The sequence below is a fragment of the Panthera tigris genome, chromosome F2, assembly GCF_018350195.1.
Source record: "Panthera tigris isolate Pti1 chromosome F2, P.tigris_Pti1_mat1.1, whole genome shotgun sequence".
NCBI lineage: Eukaryota > Metazoa > Chordata > Mammalia > Carnivora > Felidae > Panthera > Panthera tigris.
The window spans coordinates 40207832-40232002 of NC_056676.1; the positions used below are offsets into that span (position 1 = coordinate 40207832).

Genomic DNA, 24171 nt, shown 5'->3' on the forward strand with positions numbered 1-24171 from the left:
AGGCATTACACTAAGTGAAATAAGTCTGACAGAGAAAGACAAATACCTTATGATCTCATTTACATGAGGAATCTATTTTAAAAGATAACAAAAAATCCCCAAACTCATAGATACAAGAGAACAGACTGGTAGTTGTCAGAAGTGAGGGTAGAGAGTGGGTGAAATGGATGAAGAGGGCCCAGAGGTATAAACTTCCAGCTGTAAAATAAATAAGTCATGGGGATGTAATATACAGCATAGCAACTATAGTTAATAATACTTCATTGCATATTTGAAAGTTGCTAAGAGTAGATCTTAAAAGTTCTCATTACAAGAAAAAATTTTGTAACTATATATGGTGATAGATGTTAACTAGACTTACTGTGGTGATCATTTATCAATATATACAAATATTGAATCATGGTGTAAACCTGAAACCAATATAAAAATTATATGTCAATTATACCTCAATAAAAAAATAAAATAGAATAACTGATAATGCCTAAAACTGAAAATTAAGGTTTAAAATAGGTCATTGCAGTAATTCATATGAGAGAAGACATTTTAGGGTAATAGAGGTTAAGAAAAGTAAAAGAATTCAAGGGATATTTGGGTGATTAATTCAAGATATATTTAGAAGGCAAAAAATCAGGAGGTCTAGGGGTGCCTGGGTGGCTCAGTCAGTTAAGCATCTGACTCTTAATTTTGGCTCAGGTCATGATCTCGTGGTTTGTGGGATAGTGCCCCTCATTGAACTCTGCACTGGCAGCATGGAGCCTTCTCAGGATTCTCTCTCTCCCTCACTTTCTGCCCCTCCCTCGCTCTCTCTCACTTCTCACTCCCTCCCTTGCTCTCTTTCACTCCCTCGCTCTCCCTCTCTCAAAATAAATAAAGTTAAAAAAATTAAGAAGTCTAGCTAGACTGAAATGGGAGGATGAAAGAATGGAAAGCATCAAAAGTGACTCCTAGAGTTTTGGTCTGTATTACAGGTGGGATGATGTTACCATTAACTGAGATAGAAGACACTGGAAGAAGACAAGGTTGGGGGTGGAGGAAGGGATGGAGATCATGGGTTGTTTCGGGACACCTTGAATTAAAGATGCTTCATTCCACCCAAATGGAACTTCCAAGCAAGCAGTGGAAATACTGGTTCAGAGCTCAGAAAAAGAAATTTGGCCTGGATATATATAAATATGTGAGTCATCTGCAAAAAGTGGTCAGTGAAGTCAAGGATATGGTTGACATCCAGAGGGAAACTAAAGTATGAGAAGAGACAAAAGTCTAGGACTGAGCCCTCAGGGACTATCCATATTTAGTTAGATAAAGGAAGTTGAGTCAAGAAAGGGCAAAGAGCAGGAATAACCAGAAAGTTTATTCTAGGAATCACCTGGAGAAAACCTGGGAGAGTGTTCCATTATGGAAGCCCATCCAGTTTAGAACATATTGAATGTGATGCAGCAGTTCTAGTAGGAATTGGCACCAAGAGTCTGAAGATTGGGAAAGAGAGTAGGGTTTAACACACAAAGTGCCCTGACTGTAAGATCTTGACCTCACTAATTCCCCTTTCTGACCACAACTTCCACTTCCACACTTTGCATTTGTTCATCACATTCTTTGTGATACTTTAATGCATTAACCCCCTCATGGGCTTACCTGCCTTTCCCTTTTCTTTATTCATGCCCAAGAAAGCACATCCAAGGGTTCAAGAGCACAAGTAAAGAATCAGGGGCAAGATGGTGGGCTCCAGGGGTACCTGGGTAGCTCAGTCAGTTAAGCATCCAACTTTGGCTTAGGTCATGATCTTGTGGGTTCAAGCCCTGTGTCAGGCTCTGTGATGACAGTTGGGAGCCTGGAGCCTGCTTTGGACTCTGTGTCTCCCTCCCTCTCTGCCCATCCCCCTGCTCGCACTCTGTTTCTCTCTTAAACATAAACATTATTATTATTTTTTTTTAAGAAAGAATGTGGGCTCTGGTATCAAATTACCAGAGTTAGAATCATGATCTGAGTATGACCTTAGGAAGTCATATATGCTTTCTAAGTCTTGGTTTTCTCATCTGTAAAGTAAAGTGATTATAATGGTCCCAATTTTGTCAAATGACATATTGCAGTGACTGACACACTGAAAACAAAAAATTAATATCAGTTATTTAAATTATCATCCATGGTCCCAACTCCCCATGAATGGATAATTCTATAAATTTAATTTTTACCATTAATTTTTTTTATTCAGAAAGAAGCTTTTATCTGTCCCCAGATATTTCCTGTTTTCCTATAATGTCACAATCCACCTAGCTACCCAAATCAGAAACCGGGAGTGATCCTTGTTTTTGTTTCTTTACTTCCACTGTCCAAGTCCTAACATTCTCACGATTCTTCCTCCTAAACAGCTCTTTCATTCATCCTTCCCTGCCTCTCCCTTCTTCCATAGCCCTAATTTTGTTATTGTAGGTAAGGCATGGTACAGTACCCATCTCATTCTAGGTGTTCAATAAGCATTTGCTATCCTCTTTGAAGCCATCCTCTCATGTCTTTTGGTAGACTTCTTCATAAGCTGACATTAAACCATGTTCTGCTAGTCTCGTCCACTTCTATGGATAATTCTTCCACATTTTAGCTGGGTGATACTGGGATGTCTTTAAGCTGATAAATGCACTGCCTATTTATAGGGCTGTTAAAAATACTGAAATGATGCAGGTAAGAAGTTTAGCATAAGACATGACATAGAGAAAGCATTTACTTTTTTTTTCTTTTAAGAGACAGTGGAAATATCTCTGGTTCAGCTTATTTTCTTGTTCCTGTCTTAAATCTGGTATAGGGCAAGCACCCTGCAACTAAGAGGGAAAAGCCAAGAAAACTGCAGAGGTGACTATCTGACATCATTGAATGAACACCAGTGACCACCTATGTCCAGACTTCTCCTGTTTGTTTTTGTTTAAGCCATTGGGAACTGGCTTAAACTACTTGATCTATTATTTGCAGCAGAAATATCCCTAATGATACACTCCCAATTTATACTTAACAGTTTTAGCTAACATTTTTTCCACTATCCTTGTAAGCAGTTTATACAGATGGACCCATAGTATCTACAGTTATGTCAAACCTGTTTCTATTTTGAATCATTTCACTACTTTATTTAGCTTTTTGGAGCAGTTTTGTCAGGTACAGTGCCCAAAGGTCTTAGGCAATCATCGTTCCTGTCTGTGGTGTACAATGGAGGTATCATCTTGTTAACTAAAGGCAATCGTTTCATCCTATATATAGAATATGCCAAATTTTTCCTCTATTCCACAAAGAAGCCACTTAGTAAACTGGAAAGGTAACAGGTTGTGGAGTTGGCCAGATGAAAATAAATTCTAGTTCCACCACTTTCTAAAATGTTACTTTCTTGATCCTCAGAAAGGGATAGTATTACCTCAGAGGGTTATTATAGAGTTCAGATTAATGCTGTCAAGAGCCTAGTATAGTGCACAGTGTGGAACACAAGAAAAACCAAGAATGGGAGCTCTTTTGTTGTCTTAATTACATAGAAGGCAATGAGTAAATGTTATTGCCCCAATCCCCTCCACAGAGCATATAACAGTATGCACTTCATCAAGGAAGATTAGAATTAAAATTCACCCATACAAAGCTTTTGCAGATTAATCTCAACTATTCTGACCATACCCTTTCTGAGTCATTGACATTTGTATAGTCACATGTCTTTTAAAAAAAATCTTAATCAGATAAATGATTTCCACTACCAGTTAAAACACCCCAGCAATGCATAATTACTCAAAAACATTTTTTAGATTCCTTTTTAAGAGAGAGCTTTCAGAACATATTACTGTGTCCTGTATCATAGATATTAGTGACTGAGTGAATGCTGGTCTTTTGGGGAAGGCCACATGAAAAATACTAGGACTGATGGTGGATACTGGTTAAAGTTATCTATCTTTTTTTTTTTGAGAGAGAGCCAAAAGTTGTTTCTAGCTACTACTGATTGATAAGGTGGCTGAAAATTATGCCAGGTGATTTTATTGGGGGAGTGGGGAGTGTGAGAACAAAATAAAATAAAATACAACAGAAACAGAAGTGAGATTTAAATATTGAGAAATAAAATTTTATGATCTGTAAAGTGGCTCTAAAGGTAATTCTAAAATGTTTTGGTGCTAATAGCCTTCAAGGATGCCTGCTTTGAAAGGCAGGATTCACATATGTTTAAATTTGGTTAAAAATTAGTTTCCTTCTTTATTCACAAATGAGTAAAGATGATCTAATTTTATATACATGATTTCCTTTACCCGAAACAAAGAAAGTAGAAACACAAAGAAAAAGTCTGGCAGGAAAGATCTTTTTTTAGTGCTTAAGCCAATCTTCCAGCATTGCATATTTCAAATCAGTGGATTTTTTCTACTTTTTTGACAAATGTATTTTGCAAATACTCTGTTGGAATGTCTCCTTTAACGCGAAAATGGCCTGATTTGGATAAATTCTGATGTAAACATCATTCAACAGCTTAATGAAACAATACTCATAATTCTGTCATCCTATCGCATATAGTCTTTGCTGTGAAATTCTATTTACCGACCTCCTAAACTGATAACAATCCCGGTAACGGGTCGCGTCCCAGAGTTTGAAACACATTTTAAAGAGCGGGTTGGCCTGCCAGCCTCCAGGGTTACTGTACCTCTACCCCTTCCTATCCCAGACCAGCCAGCTTCCCGAGGCTTTGCTCACCTAGCAACCAGGCGGCGACGGCAGACACTTCCGTAACCCCAGGCGGAGTCGTCCAATCGGCTCTGCAGGTTCGCCGCAGCGGCTGATGGGGCGCGGGAGACTGCGCTGCCGCCGGCGTCTGCACCATGGTGACGAGCGGCGGTGGGGCCAGGGTAGCCATGGCGGCTTGGTCCACTTTCGCCGCGGCTGTGAACGTATTCCTCCTGTTGGCCCTCCCGCGAGTCTCACACGCCCAGACCTTCTCATTTCCATTCCTGCAGCCGGAGTCGTGCGGCCACCACCAGTACTTCGATATCTCCGCGCTGTCCTGTGTGCCGTGTGGAGCCAACCAGAGGCAGGATGCCCGAGGTGAGACCGTTCAGGGTGGGCCCTCGCCAGAGTTTTAACACACCAGGCTTGTTGTTGCCCGCTGCTCCCTCCCCCTGTCTCTGAAACACATTTTCGTCGGCGGGAAGAAATGTTTCAGGAGAGTTAACTGCCAACTCCTGAGGGGTGGGTTTCCTTGGAGGATTGCAGCTTGCACACAAATGAGGTTGGGGAACCCGAGTAAGCTACCCCCTGAGCCATGGCCGATAATTAATTTCTCGGCGCCAGTCCTTCGCTTCTCATCCGAGGGGTCTTTCGGGAGGCACCTGGAAAGTCGCCCACCGAAGATAGAAAAAAAATAGAGAAGGAACGAGGTGTAGAGAAGTAGGTCACAGGATGGGTTGGGGAGGGAATGCAAATTAGCGCTTATAAATGTTGTTAGCTCTTTATCGTGCTCTTCAAATCCCAGAAACCTAGAGCTAGAAGGGACCTTAACCATGATTAGGTCCAGTCTTCTCATTTTACAGATAAGGAAATTCAAGCCTCGATGATGTTGTTACATCTTCTTTGTTACCTAAATTGTGGATTGGAAGAACTGGTGTCTCTCTGCCCTCAGTCTCAACCCATGTATTTCCACTATACAGTGCGTTCTTAATATAGATTTCCTTAGGACTCATCCCTTTTATTATTGAATATTACTAATTGCCCTTAAAGTCTCTTTGTATTAAACTTAGTTGTTGTTGTTTTTTCCCCTTCAAACGTAGGTCATTTGGTCCCAGTTCCCCTCACTGAAACTGCTCAGAATAAGACTTTTTCCGTATTCTAAGGTCCAAAATGTTTTCACTCTTGATTTGGTCACCCATGGTGTTAACTTTCTGCCATCTTCAAATTTGATATATCCTCATTAAAGTTGTCATTTAAGACTGGGCCGGCTCCTCAGGTGAGGATGTATGAATGAGGAAGCATTTCACCGACTCTTAAACTGTAAGGTGTTGCTTCATAGTTATGGACCCAGATATTGGATGCATCCTACTGCATAGATTCCTGTGGGTGCTGTTTCCACTTGATGCCTCCTTAGAGAATGTTGTCCTTACCTGTCCAGCAAGTTGAATGGTGATTATCTTATAAGGTCTACTGTCTGTCCAGAGGAAAACAATGGTTTTATTTGAATCAAGGTAACTTTGCTAATAAGGTTTTGTTTTGACAAAGTAAATTTGAATTCATTGAATATATGTGTATGGTTGGATGAAATAGAACAGTAAAATTTCCCATAGCAGTTAATGCATAGTTTGATTATTAAAATTAAAGTTCAGTGCTTTAATAGTTCAGTTATGCTTGCACTTAAGGTGGTAGCACATATGGTACCTACTGCGTGCCATACACATTCCAAGATCTTTGCGTATAATAACTAATTTAACACCCATATCAACCCTATGAGGTAAGTACCGTTATTGTCCCCATTTTACCAAACTGGAGACCAAGCCATAGAGTTTAGTAGCTTGCTAAAGGTCACACAGCTGAATAGCAGAATTAAGATTAGAACCCATGCAGTGCTGATTCCAGAGTCTTGCTATTAACAGCTATACTTCTCAAGATTGTAAGAATATTAAAATTTTCCCTATCTTGGAGCTTTATTTTTATTTACCAAGGTCAAAATTGACTGTTTTTATTTTAGGAACTTCATGTGTGTGTTTACCAGGATTTCAGATGATCTCTAATAATGGAGGACCTGATATTATTTGTAAAAAGTGCCCGGAAAACATGGTATCAAGTATTTATTTTAAAATCATTTTACTGTAAAAAGTAGTAAATTAACATATCTTTATTTTTTTAAACTAATTTTAATGCTGTACTATAATATGGTCCCAAAACTCAAAATTGTTAAATTAACTTTGTTTTCCTCGAGTAAATTTTGGGAAATGAGTGAAATTTTATGCAGACTTGGAAAAAAACAAATGTATTGCCTTAGTTTTTAAAGTCTGAGATTTAAAAAACCACAAAGCTGTGAATATTTGTGTCTTTATATTTCCTCATAGAGTAACTCAGTGACTTAAAAAAAAAATAGATGAATGGTATATATAGAGAACAAGTTGGGATGTGTGAGTTTTTTGACTGGTACAGATTGAGTTCTGTGCCTTACACCTATTGTGTTAACAGTCTTATATAACAATTCATGTTTATAATGATAACTGAGGTGTGATAAGTTCATGAAATGCCAATTGCATCATTAAAGAGGTTAAATAATATCTATTGCTGTTTTGTTAGTCATATCATAATTTTAGGAAAATTAGTAAATTAATAGTTACTATATGTAATGATTCTTAATTAACAGAAATACATTTTCCAGTCATTTTGGATAATTGGAAGTCTTTGTGAGCCAGTTCTTTTATAGTGATGTTTCTTCTCATTATCTGAATAAAATAATTGAATCTGGGAATTTAATGGTCTAAAATACTATCAAGTTGATTATTATTAACTTACTAGTTTAATTTACCAGTTGTCCTAATTTATGGCTAACTTGATTTAACTTTTAAGTTTGATTTTCACCTTAATACGTATTTTATATTTTTGTAAATATTGACCATAGATGAATTATCAATGATAAAAAGCTAATATGAAATGGCTACAAAGAAAATTTATTTTCAGTGAGATTACTAAACAAGCATAATTTTTATTTTTCCAATGTTTATTTATTTATATTGAGAGAGGGAGAGCATGTGTGCACACGAGTGGGGGAGGGGCAGAGAGTGAGACAGAGAGAGACACAGAGAGAGAGAGAGAGAGAGAGAGAGAGAGAGGGAAGGAGAGAAAATCCCAAACAGACTGGTACTATCAGGGCAGAGCACACTGCAGAATCGATCTAATGAACCCTGAGGTCATGACCTGGGCCAAAATCAAGAGTTGGATGCTTAACCGACTGAGCCACCCAGGAACCCCAACAATCATAATTTTTAAATAGTCCTGTATAATGTACTGACAAATATAGGAGCATTTCATGATAAATCCAGTCTTTTCAACTAAAATTAAAAATAATTTGTGGCATTGTTTTGTTATTACCATTTGTTCTCTATTCATTTTGGTTACATTCATGTTTTTGATATTATATTTTTGCCCCAGGTTTAGGAAAAATCATATAATATAATATGCCTAATTTTGAATGTCATATTTTATAAAAAACCTTCATTGAGGCACTTGGGTGGCTCAATCAGTTAAGATCTGGCTCTTGATTTCAGCTCGAATTTCATGATTTCATGGTTCATGGGTTCAGGCCCTGCATCAGCTCTGTGCTGACAGTGCGGAGCCTGCATGGAATTCTCTGTCTTCCTCTCTCACTGCCCCTCCACCACTCAAAATAAATAAATAAACTTAAAAAGAAAAACAAAACCTTCATTAATACAAACAATTCTGGATTGAAAGAAATATCCTTATAACTTTAACAACTTTATTTACATATTATTCATACACTATAAAATTCACCCATTTTAAATCATAACTTAATTTTTAAAAGCTAACATATTTGGATTATAAAAATTAGAGGGGCACCTGGTTGGCTCCGTCAGTTGAGCATCTGACTTTGGCTCTGGTCATGATCTCATAGTTCATGAGTTTGAGCCCCACATCGGGCTCTGTGTGGATAGCTTGGAGGCTGGAGCCTGCTTCAGATTCTATGTCTCCCTCTCTCTGCCTCTCCCCTGCTCATAATTTGTCTCTCTCTCTAAAAAATAATGAACATTAAATTTTTTTTTTAAATAAGTAAAAATTAGAATATTTTAGAACAGGTAAAACCAAACTATTAATTGACTATCTGTTGATTAAATGCTGTTGAATTTTGTTGTTTTTTCTTTGTAAATGGAAAAACTGAATGGCAATATTACTTTGAAAGAAATGATTCATTTGAACTGAAAATCATGAAGAAGAAACAACGGTTGCCCAGAGTTAACAGTAGTCTGTACATAGTAATAATGTATAGCTTAATTTTGGAAAGTGAGCACAGTTTGACTCTCCAAGAAATATTTATGTAGCTCATACATGCATGATTTATTTGAATCTTGACTACAAATTGTACACTACTGTGGCTTCTTGAATTCACAGCATCAATTAAGAAGGAGAATTTACTTATTGATTTATTTTAATTTAGAAAGGTGTTACTGAAGATGGCTGGAATTGCATTTCTTGCCCTGGTGGTTTAACTGCAGAAGGAAAATGCCACTGTCCTACTGGCCATATTTTAGGTAAGAAGTAGATTCTTTATGAAAAAGTAGTAGAATCTTCACTTACGCTACTTAACAAATATATATTTATTTATATTGAGAGAGAGAATGCGAGCAGGGGTGGGGCAGAGAGAGAGAGGAAGAGAACCTCAAGGAGGCTCCACACTCAGTGCAAAGGCTGATGCAGGGCTTGATCTCACAAACTGCAAGACTGTGACCTGAGCCGAAATCAAGAATTGGACACTTTGACTAAGCCACCCAGGCACCCCCACTTATGTTATTTTTGATAAAGACATTAATGGAAATACCTTGGTGAACAGTATTTTTTATTGCCCAGAATTTAATGATGTTTAAGTCAACAGCAGGCATTGAGAAGAGAATAAAAAGTCCTACCTGATTAAAAAAAAAAGTCTTAACAATGTACAATTAGATGGATAAGATGGATACTTCCTTAATATGATAAAGTATATATGTTTCAACTCAAAAGTCAACATGGTGCCTAATAGGGAGAAAGTATAAGCATTTCTGTTGTCAGGAACCAGATGAAGATGCATTTAGGTAAGTGAAAGAAACAGGTGGTAGAGTAATTAAAAAGGAAGTAAAAATCATTAAAAACTAATTTTTAATGATTTGATTATATGTTTAGAAAACCCAAGAGAATTACTAAAAATTATCATAAACAATAAAGGTTTGGGGGTAAAAAATTAGTAGACTTTGTCTATCTAAACAACAATCCTTTAGAATATATGAAGGAAGAAAAGATCTTGTCTACAGTAGCAACAAAAAGAAAAAACACCTGTATAAACTTCAGAAGAAATATATAAGGTAAATCAATTGAAGAACCTTAGAATGCTCCTGCAGAACACAAAGTTGGCTTTAATAAATGGAATACATACCTTGTTCTTGGAGGGGAAGATTAAATATTATAAAGATATTAGAGGGCCCCTGGGTGGCTCGGTTGAGCATCCTGCTCTTGATTTCAGCTGAGGTTGTGATCTCACGGTTCATGGGTTTGAGCCCCACGTTGTGCTTTGCACTGACAATGCGGAGCCTGCTTTGGATTCTCTGTCTCCCTTTCTCTCTGCCTGTCCCCCACTCCTTCTCTCTCTCCTTCTCTCTCTCTCTCTCTCTCTCTCTCTCTGTCTCTGTCTCTGTCTCTGTCTCTCTCTCACAAAAATAAACAAAACATTAGGGGCACCTGGATGGCTCAGTCAGTTAAGCGTCCAATTTGGGCTCGGGTCATGATCTCACGGTTTGTGAGTTTGAGCCCCATGTTGGGCTCTGCTGAGAGCTCAGAGCCTGGAGACTGCTTCAGATTCTGTGTCTTCCTCTCTCTCTACCCCTCTCCTACTCACACTCTCTCCCTCTGTCTCTCAAAAATAAATATTTAAAACAATAAAAATAAATAAATAAATAAATAAATAAACAAACAAACAAACCATTAAAAAAAAAAAGATGTTGGCTCTCACAATACCCGTCTATACATTTAACAGAACCTTAATAAATTCTACTAGAATATTGTTTGTCTGTTTTAGAGACTAATTCCAAAGTTTATCTGGAAAATGTGAAAAGCCAAGACAATTATGAAAAAGGAAAGAGGAAATAACCCCATCAGATACTATGTACATTTTAAAGCTACTGTAATAATATGAATGGCTGGTATATGGGTTACACATACTGATGGATGGGACTTAAAATAGAGAATCAAAATAGATCTAATCTGTATCAGAATGTGATATGGGATAAAAGTAGTATTTCATGTCAGTGGAGAAAAGACTGATTAGTAAATGGTGTTGGGGAAACTTGGAAAATACTAAGTCGGGTTTCTAACTTATTGCTTAAGAAAAAATAAATTTCAGGTCAAATATCTAAATATTAAATATGAATCTAAAGAAAAACGAATTTCAGGGTGCCCGGGTGGCTCAGTTGGTTAAGTAAGGATACAGGGAAATAGTCATTCATATATTACTAGAGGATTATAAATTTGTGCAGTGTCTGTAGAAAGCAACTTGACAGTATTTATCAAATGCAGATCATTGCCCAGCTAGCCCTTATCTGGGAATTTCCTATTCCAATGCAGGGAAATATATGTCTGAAGAAGTATATGCATGGCTTCTTATTGAAACATTAATCCTAAGACAAAATATTGTAAGCAATGTAAAAGTTTGTTAAGAGGAGATTAGTCAAATAAACTCTGGTACATCCATACAATGGTATAGAATGCAGAAAAATATAGATTATTATATAGAAAAATAATGCAGTTCTTTATTGCTGTGAAAACAAATCCAAGATCCATTAAGTAAAAAAACAAGGTATATAAAGTTTATATTCATTCATCCACAAATATTTATTTGGTACCTGCTATTTATCAGTTCTGTTTTCTGTGTTTGGTGAACTACCATTTATGTTTTCTAAAAAAGATTATATATGCATATGTGTTTATGCACAGCCTATTTCTGGAAGAATTTACAAGGAACTGATAACAGTATTGCTTCCAGGGAGGAGAATTCGGTATCTGGGGGGAAAAGGATGGAAGAGACTTAATTTTCACTTAAAAATTTTTTGTGCCTTTTTTATTCTATTTATATATTATCTATTCAAAAATTAATTTTATAGGGGTACCTGGGTGGCTCAGTTAAGTGTCCAACTCTTGGTTTCTACTCAGGTCATGATCCCACAGTTCATGGGATCGAGCCCTGCATCAGGCTCCACACTGAGCATGGAGCCTGCTTGAGATTCTCTCTCTCCCTCTGAGCCTCCCCTCCCCCAAATTATTTTTTTAAAGAAATACAAATCTCTGCCATCAATTTATTTAAAATCTAGCTAGAAGGCAGGATATGCCTATGGAAAAGTAATTTGCAGAGCAAAATAGCAACAAAATATTTTCACAGGGGCACATATATTAAATCCTCAAATGAGCATTTATAAACAATAAATGCTCTGTAAAGAGGAAGTCACTTCAACCAGGGTTGTTTAGGAAGGTTGTCATGAGGAGGCAGTGTAATCGTGGGACCAGAAAGGATTAATGGGATTTCAAAAGGTAATAAGAAAGAGAACATCTAGGCAGAAGGAGCAGTGTGAGCAAGAGTATTATTATAAACACAAACATCTAGATTGAAAATAAAGGAATTGGGAGGGTAACAGTTTGTTGAGTTTAAAGGTGCTTTGGTACAGATGGCGGAAGGCCTTGAATGGTAGGATGTTCTGTAGGCATAGGCATTTTGTTCAAAGTTTTGAACAGGAGAATGATGATTAATCTGGCAACAATCTGTTGCATTTGTTCATTCAACAAATATTTATTGAGCTCCTACTACGCACTGGCCATTGTGCAAGGGCGCAAAGCATAAAGCAGTGAAGAGGATACAGTGAACAGGCACGAAGTCCCTGCTTTCATGAAGTTCACATTTAAGGAGTGGAAGAGCAGAAGTAGGGAGAGCTGTGAAGAGGCTGCTCTGGTGCTGTAGACATGTGACTACTGGACCTGAACCAGAGCTAGAGGGAATTATACCCGAAAGAGTAGATGCCAGAAACATTAAAAGGATGACAGTAGACCTAGATGAGTGAAGGAATATAGGGATGAGGAAAAAGGAAAAGTCAAAATATCTTTGGGATTTCTAAGTGGGGATGAAGGTGATGATGGTTCATAGATTCATGCTGTGAGGAAGTCATTATGGACTGAATTTCTGAAACAACTTTTGACAGCCAGAGATCACTGGTACAGAAGTGGCAGTTTTAGTAGGTTGCTGAGAATGGAGGCTAGATGCCTGGGGGGCCAGATGGTGGCTCTGACACCTAGAGACCCCTTAAGGTTGAGTGACAGCTGTGAAAACAGTATTTCACTATCTTAGATGCTACTGTTACGTACTTAAAATTCTCCATGGCATGAGCTCCTTAGAGCCACCTTGAACTTTTGCTGTTGATTTGTTCTGTGAATTTGCAAGAGGGGTTGGAGAGGAGTGGAAGAGTACAGAAAGAGGGTACATCCTACTTATTGCACCGCTTCTCTCAACTCTTCCCATTTCTGACATAAAAAGAAAATGATCAGATAATCAGGTAAATAATTTTTTAAAAATAATTTTAAAATAATTATCATTAAAAATATCAAAATTCTTGAGGCTATAGAATGAGAAATAAAAGTCTACACTCCCCATCTATTTTATTTCCCAGAAATTAACCTAAAGGAATTATTTTTTCTCTATCTTTCCAAGTTTTTAATGTATTGCAAATATATTGGAATGTCTATTTGCAGTGTATTTTGGAGAGAGTGCCATAAGAGCACATGTAGATTTACTACTTAAAAAGATATATCCATGTTTTTCAACTTAAAATTTTTACTTTTTAAAATTAAAGTAATACATGTATATGGTTTGAAATGTAAATAGTATAGAAAAATATAAAAACCAAGGGTCCTTGCCCTTCCACCCTCACTCTTATTCTTAGTTCTCTAATGTAACCACTATTAAGTTTCTTTTGTGTTCTTCCAAGAATGCTTTATGTATTTATATGTTTCTGTACATCCTTGGAAATATTTATATGTTGTCATACTTATTTAATCATAAATATTTGTTCACAAAAATTAAAATTTAAAATAAAATTATAAAACTTAACAGAACGGCAGTGAAGCTAAAAAGCAGTACCTTTTACTGAGCAGTACCCTGTTCAGTACCAGAAAATGGTTATCATCATGTAGGAACATGGGTCCCATGAAATCAGATTTTCCTATCTTTAAAAAAATGCTAAAAATACACAATTTTTATGTGAAACCTTCCAAATTAAAATTTCCCAAATTCAAAAAAGAGTTTATTGAGCACTACCTGCCAGGTGCTGGCAGACAGTGGTGAATCCAACTTAGGTTCTAAGAGGAAGGCAATAAGCAAATTAATAGTATATGCCAGGGCGTGGTAAGTGCTGTGAAGACAAGGGAGGGAGGGGGAGAGAGAGAGAGAGAGAGCACGCCAAGTGTTATTTTACATGGATGATCATGGAAGATCTCTTTGGAAAAGTGACATCTTAGCAAAGATTTGAAGGAAGTGCGGGACAGAGCCATGTAGATGACTAAGGGACTCGTTCTAGACAGAGGGAATAGCAAGTACAAAGATCCTGAGATGAGAGAATATTTGGCATTTTCAAGGAGCAGCAAATATGCTAATGTGGGTAAAGTAAATGAGGAGGAAAGCAGAAGTAGATGGGTCTGGAAAGTTGGGGTGATTGTTTGCAGATCATGTAAGGCCTTTTGGCTGTAATGGTGACCTTAGAAATTACCCCAAGTGAGATGGAAGGCCATTAGAAAGTTTTCAGGGGAGTGAAATCATCACACTTAGTTTTGAAAAGTCTTGCTCTAGCTTCTGCCTAGAGAATAGAACCAGGACTCCAATTAGGAAGCTGTCATAAAAGTCCAGGTGATAGATTGATGTCCCTTGGCCTGGGGTAGAGTTGCGGAGGTAGAGAGAATAATTCAGTTTCTGGATATATTTTAAAGGAGGAGCTAACAAGATTTTCAGATTTATTTTGTTAACTTTAATTTTATTGTTTTTAATATACAGTATGAAAAGAAATGAGGAAACTCTAAGGACTAGGGCCTGAGTAAATGGTCCAGTGGCATTGCCATTTACTGAGACGAGGATAGGGATGACTGTAGGAGAAACAAGTCATTCATCTTTACTTTGGTTAAACTCATTTTTACTATCTTGCAAAAACTTAAAACATTATGGACAAAGCATTATTGATAACATTATGATTAGGAGTAATGCCCTTTGACCATTTTTCTCAGTGCTGGTTCTCTGTTAATTCCCTTAGCCCCAAAAGTAATTGTTAACATTTTGATGTGTGTGCACATACACGTTTGCGTGTGTGTTTCCTTCTAGAACCTTTTTTTTTCTGTTTTAAAATAAACATTACAGCCACATTTTTTCATACCTATGTTTCATATCAAACATTTCAAACATAAATGTTTCATACCAAAAATATTGTTCTAGAGCAAACTTTTTTCAGTTACCAGTATGATCTGTTAGATTACCTAATTCTTCTTAGTCCACTCCATAGTATTTCGTAGGATGAATATACCATCATCTTGCTATTTTAAATATGTAGGTTGTTTTCTAACAAGTAACTGCCTCAGTAAATATCCTTATACACATGTACAAGTGTTTCTGTAGGTTAGGTATCTAAAAATGAAATTGTGGTGTTGTAGGATATGTGAATTTAACATTTTAATAGGTGCTACAAAAAACCCTCTTAAGTTGTAGAAACGTATCAACTGTCTATGAAATTACTTGTTTCTGCATACCTGCTGTAGTAGGAACGTACAGGTAAGAAGTAACAAAAAAGAAAAATTAAGAAAAAAATAATAATTTATTATTATGATTTGGAAGGTTAATTTTTGTAATTTTTTTATGTGGGAATGAGGAAGGCTTCACTTTTCTACACTTTGTTATGGTGGTATTTGACATTCCTCTTATACAAATCAGGTATCTTAAATATACCTGATTATTTATAATAATTACAAGGGGACTGTACTAAGTTTATAGAAGGTTATATGTTGACTTTGAGTTACATCTTAATTTTGTTTCTAAATTGTTTAGTGGAAAGAGATGTTAACGGAACATTGTTGTCTCAAGCAACTTGTAAGCTCTGTGACGAAAATCAAAACTCTTTTACAGTAGCAAATGCTTTAGGAAACAGGTAAGCGGTGTGCTGGGTGCTGACTTTAAATATCATCTTACATTTATATGGAATCTATACCTTTTAAAAATACTTCCTATGATATCACTTGTTCCTCATAATAGCCCAAAGAAGATAAAAGTAGATATTAACATATAAAGAAGCTGAAGATCAGAGAATGAGACTGATTAGGGTTCAAAGCTTGGCTCAGTCTCTTATCAGTTGTTTGACCTTGGCTAGCTCAGTAAGTCAGTCTTTTTGTCCTTAGAATGGAAATATACCGCCTACTTCCTAGGCTGTTATCACAGCTCAGAAATCAGTATGTGAATTCTTAGCATAGTGCTTCAGAGTACGTGCTCAGTAAAAGGTGCTTTTTTTGTTTGTTATTATGAAATTTGTACATAATCTATAATATATATAGTATATAAATATTAACTTCTATTTGCAGCATCCTTACTGTGTGCCAGGAACTGTGCTTTAAAATAATGTTACATAAGGGCACCTGGGTGGCTCAGTCGGTTGAACATCCGACTTCAGCTCAGGTCATAATCTCACGGTTCGTGGGTTTGAGCCCTGCGTCAGGCTCTGTGCTGACAGCTCGGAGCCTGGAACCCGCTTTGGATTTTGTGTTTCCCTCTCTCTCTGCCCCTAACCCATTCACATTCTGTTTCTGTCTCTCTCAAAAATAAATAAACATTAAAAAAATTTTTTTAATAATATTACATAAAAAAGCATGTTAATAGATAAATGGTAATTATAGTGACCCAGAAACCCTGATTAATAGCCCTGTTCTTTATCACTTCCTGTTTCCCCTTTATGCGTGCATATGTGTGCACCACATAAACACACAGCCCTGTCTCTCTAACTCAAACACAGTATCCCTATTTCAAATTCTTTACATTTTTATAGAGAGCTACATGATGACTTTTCCCAAGTTTAAGAGAAAATACTTGAGTAGCTTCTCCTGGGGGTATTTAGTATTGGATCACCTCTTCCCTTATGCTGATATGGATTGTAGTATCCAAATATTGACTATTGGGCTGATCCCCAGGTCTTCCCCTCCAGTACCTCCTTAAGCCTACTTCTATGCCATGCCCCAGTCCCTCCTACCTGCTCTATCTTACGAGTAATGAATACTACAGACCCATCACTGTCCCCGCTAGTCCGGTGGATGCTCTCCCTCCCTGGATATCATACATTAATGAAAAATACAAAGTATTTTTCTAAAATAAATAAAGATAATAAATAGACTTTAAAAGTGTTTGTCACAGCTTTGATCAGGGGATAGACACACATTTTTTCAGTATATGTTTCCTTTTTGCTTTGTGAGAGGCAAAATAAGGAATGTAGATTTGATATAACTACCTATGAAAACAGATTGGGTTTTACTTATGTGAGTTTGTTAGGCTCTTAATTGAGTGACTTAACCATCTTTTTTATTCAATATTGTTTATTCTGTACACGCCATGTAGTTTCAAAAGAATATTCTCCTATTATTGGCTAATATTATTTATTTATACCTTGCTTTGTAATACAAGGAGTGGTATAAAAATAATCAAATCAGTGTTAATTTTTTTAATTTGTTTAGTTTATTATAAGTAATTACTTAGTTGAATGAATCTATTCTAATCCAGCATTTAAGAAGACAAATTTTAATGAAATTAGATCTAGCATAATTCATTAACATTTTAAAATGTTTTTGTTATATTGACAGATGTGTTCGATGTGAGCCAACATTCGTCAATACCAACAGGTCCTGTGTGTGTTCGGAACCGAACATTTTAGTAAGGCTAAGCACATTAATGAAGTGTATATTTTAAAATTAAGTTATACCTTTCCATAAACTTTTTTTTTTTAATTTTTATTTATTTATGAAGACAGGGGGATTATGTTTCAGCAGCACAGTGAATTTTCCTTCACGTGTAATTTCATCTGCCCGTTATGGAGAACCTGTGAGTATGTTTCAGTTTTTTTGTTCCATTCTTGTTGCATTACTTCCTTTGGTCATCAGTCTGGGGCTAAAATGAGAAATATTTCTGTGTAAGTCACTTCAAAACACAAATAAATTAAGAAACAGTTACTCTCTTCTCTACCTTAGCTCAAACTTTTTCAGTGAATCTCCGAATGTTTAAGCTGGAAAGGTCCTATATAGATCCTGTAAGGAATGAAGCATTATTTGTTAAGAGCACCAGAGACTCTAGACTTGAACCCTAGGTTGCCAGTCATTAGTTTTATATCCTTGGATTTACTTGATATTTCTAAACTTCAGTTTTACTGTCTGTACATTGGACATAATAATAATAATTACCTCACAGTGCCTATACATGCTAATCACTGGAGAAACAACGGTTATTCATATCTGGCCAGATTCCTTGTTCTGTGGATGAGAGCATGGATGCCTCAGGTTAGAGCCTTTGTAACAGATTCTGGTCTGACAAGGTCTGCTGTGTAAAATGGGAAGTAGATGAATTGGAAGTGAAGAGATCACGAATAGAGAATAGGAGTTCGTTGACTAACTAGGAGTTAGTTAATGAGCACTGAAAATAAAATACCCAGTATGGCAGCAGAGCTTCTGGCAGGCAGGCTAGGACCCGGTTGCTCAAATTATCCTTAGATGAATGAGAGTCATTAAGGGACAGGAGGACAGCCATGATGAAGGTGGAATCTGGGCTCTTAAGGAATAAAGCAAAAATCCCTGTTCTCCAATATGGTCTTGTGGGAGTGATAGGCAAGTACCATGCATTTGCAAACCAACAAAATAAATGTTAATATTGGGGTGCAAATACGGAGCTCTGAGATCACCCCAAATTGCCTCATTTGGAATAAGAGGTGTGTCTTCTGGAGTGTTCCCAGTCTCAGGTTATAGTGACCTTCTGTATACCATTGTCAAACTTGCAGGCCTTTAATTTTCATTTTTCCATTTGTTTTCTTTTTGCCTTTTTAAAATAATTTTGCCAACAGTACCAACAACGCCTCTTTTGTCTCTTTGGTGTCAGATCACCAGTCATTTAGAAGTCATGCCTCTTTTAGTCTCCTCTGATCTGAAATAGGTCCTCAGTCTTTCGCTGTCTTTCATGAACTCAACAGCTTTGAAGGTTACAGGCTTTACAGTCTATAGGATGACCCTCAACCTGGATCCATCCAGTTTTTCCTCATAATCAGGACATGCTTGGCAGGAAACCACAAAAAAGATGTCAACGTATTATAACAGAGGGCACCCAGTGTCCATTTGTCCCACTACTGGTGATTTTAACTTCGATCACATGCCATAAAGTCACCATGTCTACTATAAGGGTACCATTTTTCCCTTTATAATAGGTTAGTATTTTGTAAAGAGAATTTCCAAGATTGCACTTCGTCTTCACCAACCCCAACAGTAAGTTAAACAACAATAAGTTTTAGTCTTGGTTAGTGATGTTTGCCTTTATCAACCACTACTAGTATGGTTGCCAAATATTTCCATCATTCCTTCTTCATTTATTAATTGACATTCTACTATAAGAAAGAATTTTTCCTTCTTCTCATTTATATATTTGTTTATTAATGTAGGTATAGATTAGTGGGTTCCTGTTTTATTCAGTTGGTTATAATCCAGTACATGCATTATTTGTTTTGATCCTCAAATTGTCCTAGATTTAGCTAGTAGAAGCTTCTTCAGTTTGTTTCCTGTGTCTTTTTCATATATCTCCATCATTCTTTGAGCATTTCCTTCCTTTCTGGAACAAAAGATTTCCAGGCTTATCTTGTACTTTTCCTACCTCAGCCCTGGGATCAGCCATTTCTTTAGAATTTCTGGAAGATAATAATTAGGAACCAAGATTACCACACGGAGCATGCCCTTTTAGGAGGCAGATACCTATATACATACACACATCTGTAACTATTTATTTTGTATATGTATTGAAGTAAATGAGTTCCCACTGATACTTTCAGTTCCAAAGCAGTACCTCAGCATTCCTTCTAACTCTCCTTTTGATAGATTTTAAGTACCTTCTCCAGTAGTGAGAAATCTGGGTCTCATCTTCAGTTTCCTCATTTGCTCAGTGTAATAGTCTTCCAACCATACTGCTCTCTTCCATACCATCTCCACATCCTTCTTCACACCACTTTGCAATAGATCTGTTGCAGACTCTGTTAAGAAAAGATGGACAGGGGAAATCAATTCCATTCTTAAAGTTAATTTGATTCAGTTAATACATTTCATTTAAACATTATCAATCTTGAACACTGATGCTTTCCTAAGGACAAGTTTGGAAACCTTGATTTTTAAGTCATTTTATAACTAATGTTGAGACAGGTTCTGTGTAGCTTAAGTTATGAGGCATGTAAACAAATATAGTTAAGATTATATGACTATTTTGGCCCAGTCCTCAGCCTGGCTGACATAAGAACTCAGTTTTAGCAGTGCACTTGTAGTCAGTCAGGACCTAGGGGACCAGTACAAAATAATTAAACCCACAAGAGACTAGATGGTGGATAAAGCAAAATGCATGTTTATTAGTTTATATATATTAATTGCCAGCTAGACTAAAATACTTACATTGACTTGATAATGTACACGCTTCCTAATTGGAAAAGTGTGCTTAGAACGTTACATATCAGGTGTTCTCTTGGTAATACAGAATTGGAACATAATTAATTTTGTATAATTTTATGAGAGCATTTAATCCTACTCTAGGAATGTACCTGCCAATCAGTAAAGAGTTTCCATATATACGGGTCAGTGTGTTCCCATTGTCTGTCCCCAAAGATAGTAATAGTGATCTAGCATCTTGGCTTTGTGTTTTTCTCAACTTTTTTTTTGAAAATTTCAAAATTACAGAAAAGTTAAAAATATAAGTCCAGGAATGTGCCTGGGTGGCTCAGTCGGTTTTGAGCATCCAACTCTTGATTTCAGCTCAGGTCATGTTCTCACAGTTCGTGGGTTCGAACCCCACACTGGGCTCTGTGCTGACAGCATGGAGCCTGATTGGGATTCTCTGTCTTCCTCTCTCTGCCCTTCCCTGCTCACTTGTGCACTCTCTCTCAAAATAAATAAACTTAAAAAAAAGTACAAGACCAGGACTATACATATATCTTTCACTTAGGTTAACCAATTATTGTTTTGCTGCATTTGCTTTATAATTCTGTATATATGTAAAATGCATGCATACACACACACATTTTTTTTCAGAGTCACTTGAAAATAAGTTGTAGACTTGTGACACTTCACTCCTAAATATCATATTATATAGCCCCTAAGAACAAGGGGGTTTTCCTGGCTTCACAGCAAAGAAACTAAGATAATAAAATTATCTGATATACTGTTCATATCTAAATTTACCCTGTGTTCCAATAATGTCCTTTATGCCTCCCTTTTTGTGGGTGCAGGGAGAGAGGAGGCAAGAATCCAAGGATTCATTTAAGGATCCCACAATGTAATTAGTCTTTTAGTTTTCTTTAATCTAGACCCTGCTGAATTTTGCTTTTGTGGGTTTGCAGTTTTTTTGCTTTTTTGACTTTTATAGAATTGAAATGCAGAATCCAGGCCAGGTCTCTTGTAGAGTGTCCCACAATCTGGATTTTTCTGATTGTTTTCTCATGATTAGATTCAGTGAAACATCTTTTCACAAGAATATGATGTAGGTATTGTGTATATCCATTGCATCATAACAAAGAGCACATGTTAGGTTGTCTAGTTCCTGGTGATGCTAAATTTGATTATCTGGTCACGGTGGGATCTGCCACTTCTCTTCATTGTAAAGGTACTGTGATTAATAAGTCAGTCTGAGATTTTACTTTGCGACTTTGTAAATATCCATTTTAGTGGCCACTGATGAACCAACCTTGCCTGAATCAAGTTTTAAATCGGTCATTTCAAGATAATTTCACAATTCTGTTATTTCCTTTACATTTAGTAGCTAGCAGTCTTCTGTAAAGAGTGCTTTCCTTTCTCTCTATACTTTTTTTTCACTTTGAACTCATGAAATCTTTATTCAATGTGCTATAATTTTTTACTGTGTTTTTTTTTTTTTTCCAAAGTTCAAATTGTCTTCGGGCTTCACTTTAAGACAGTTCCTATGTTATTTTGACATGTCTCCATCAGTCTTTTTGCACCTTCTTGGTTTCTCTATACCATGTTCCAGGCTCAACCAATATAATTTTTAATAGTTACCTAACACTCCCCTTTGAATATTTAGGTTTTCTGTTATTAATAATATTGCTATCAATCATTTTATGCACAGATATGTTTTTCCTTTTAGAGAGATTATTTCCTTATGATATATGTCCCAAGTGTTTCTAAATTCCTGGGTTAAAATGTGTGGATAGTATTTTATGAAAGGATCATGTAGCTTTAACATTGTCACTGGAATTGTCTGTGGGTTTATTTTACATGAATTTCCAAACACTGTTGTCTTTGCTTTCCATTTTTACTAGTTGTTTTTTTTTTTAATGTGTTCTTCAATCCTGTATGCAAAGGTGATGTTTTTCTTTAAAAGGGAGAATTTTTAAAAGGGAGAATTGCTACTTGACGAGATGAAAATAGTGACTTAGAATTTTACTTTAGATTTTTTTGATAGCTATGATGCCATGTTCCATATAATTTGGCTTTATCTCCTCTCTGTCCATGCCTCTGAATGGTGTTTCTTAGTGTGTCATTTTTTAGCAAGATGTGCAGATAAGCTCTAAAGCAGTGGTTCTTAGCCAGAGATTTATATCTGCAGCTTTCAGAGCACATGCGTGCCTTGGTCTCCTGGAGATTGATTTGGAATGCAGTCAGGCATTTTCTGTTCTTTGGAAATTCCACAGGTGACTCTGATGCCCATCATTATTTGAGAATCGCCACTCTAGAGATTTTATATGTCAGTTACTCTGTATATCCCCAATTTCCTGTTGCTTAGAAATCATTCATAAATGTTTCTTTTTTATTACTTGCAAATTTAATACAGTATAATAATCCTAAATCAGCATGTGTTGGCAGTGAAATGCTAAATCAATACCTAGTTTTTCTTTTATTTTTTTTTGCCATCTTGTTCTTTGTTTCTTGTATTAGTAAAATGAGTGTAATAGTTTTTTTGGATTATAGACACACTGTTTCCTTTTATCTTTTGCCTAAGTGACATGATTTTGTAATGCAGTCCCTCTTTGTGATAACTGAGTTTGGTTATAATTAACTCTTATATCCTCATTAAAACTATTTTCTAATAACATTGAGAAAGTGCTAGTAGTCATTTCCCATTGGAAAATATGCATGTTAATATTTTCTTAGCAGTGTACATAAGGAATCTTCATTTGAACTTAAAACTAAAACTTATCTTTTTGTGAGCAGGGCATGTCTTTCACTTCAGAATGGTTTGCAAAGTATTTGCAGTCATCAGCAGCTGCTTGTTGGGTAAGTTTAAGTTGTTTTTAAATAATTTTATTTCATTTTACAGAATTGTCCCACCACCATTTTTTCCCCAGATAATAAAAATCTTCTAAGATATATCTTCTAGATATATCTCCTTGGTCATATTCTATAAGAAAAATAAGCCATTTCTAGTGGAAAGAAAATACACAAAGAAAATGTTTTTCATTTCACATTTCATTATACACAAATTGAATGTCTTCAAGCTTGTTCAGCTAGAATGGAGTGTTAGAGGAAAGTGATTCATACTGTCATTTCTTAAATATTAATTATTGACCTGTGTGCCAGGCCCTGTTCTCAAATCAGGTTATGTATTTCAGAAAAAGACAGGAAAAAAATCCCTCATGGAATTATATTCTAAGTAAATGCAGGTGGTGCTAAGTGCTATAAGACAAATAAACCAGGATAAAGAGCATAGAGAGTGGAAGGGGTACTATTTTATACAGGGTGGTTGGGATACATATCTCTGTGAGTGATATTTGAACAAAGTCCTGAAGGAAGTGAGAGTGTAAATATCCAGGGAAAGAGTGTTCTAAATAGAGACCACAGCAAGTACAGAGATTCCAAAGCAGTTCTCTGATGTGTTCGTGTTTAAGAAACAGGAAGTGGGGCGCCTGGGTGGCTCGGTCCGTTAAGCGTCCGACTTCAGCTCAGGTCATGATCTCGCGGTCTGTGAGTTCGAGCCCCGCGTCGGGCTCTGTGCTGACAGCTCAGAGCCTGGAGCCTGTTTCAGATTCTGTGTCTCCCTGTCTCTGACCCTCCCCCATTCATGCTCTGTCTCTCTCTGTCTCAAAAATAAATAAACGTTAAAAAAAATTAAAAAAAAAAAATCACCTTTTTAAAAAAAAAAAAAAAGAAAGAAACAGGAAGGAGGCTAGAGTGGCTAGAGCAGGGTAAGTAAGTAAGGGCAAG

At 36.5% G+C, this 24171-nt stretch overlaps 1 protein-coding gene across 7 annotated transcripts in view; it reads left to right on the forward strand.

The window, feature by feature from the left end:
- Positions 1-4818: 4818 nt before the first annotated feature.
- TMEM67 (transmembrane protein 67) overlaps positions 4819-24171 on the forward strand; it is an 83245-nt gene continuing 63892 nt past the window's right edge. For all 7 annotated transcript variants that reach the window (XR_006213152.1, XR_006213153.1, XR_006213154.1 and 4 more), the window contains exons 1-7: positions 4819-5043; positions 6677-6765; positions 9140-9233; positions 15794-15893; positions 17587-17656; positions 17750-17824; positions 23182-23244. Coding sequence is in view for 1 of the 7 variants with exons in the window: in XM_007082776.3 (XP_007082838.2) it covers positions 4821-5043; positions 6677-6765; positions 9140-9233; positions 15794-15893; positions 17587-17656; positions 17750-17824; positions 23182-23244 (714 nt within the window). In the remaining 6 variants the exon portion in view is untranslated. The remainder of the gene's footprint in view (positions 5044-6676; positions 6766-9139; positions 9234-15793; positions 15894-17586; positions 17657-17749; positions 17825-23181; positions 23245-24171) is intronic.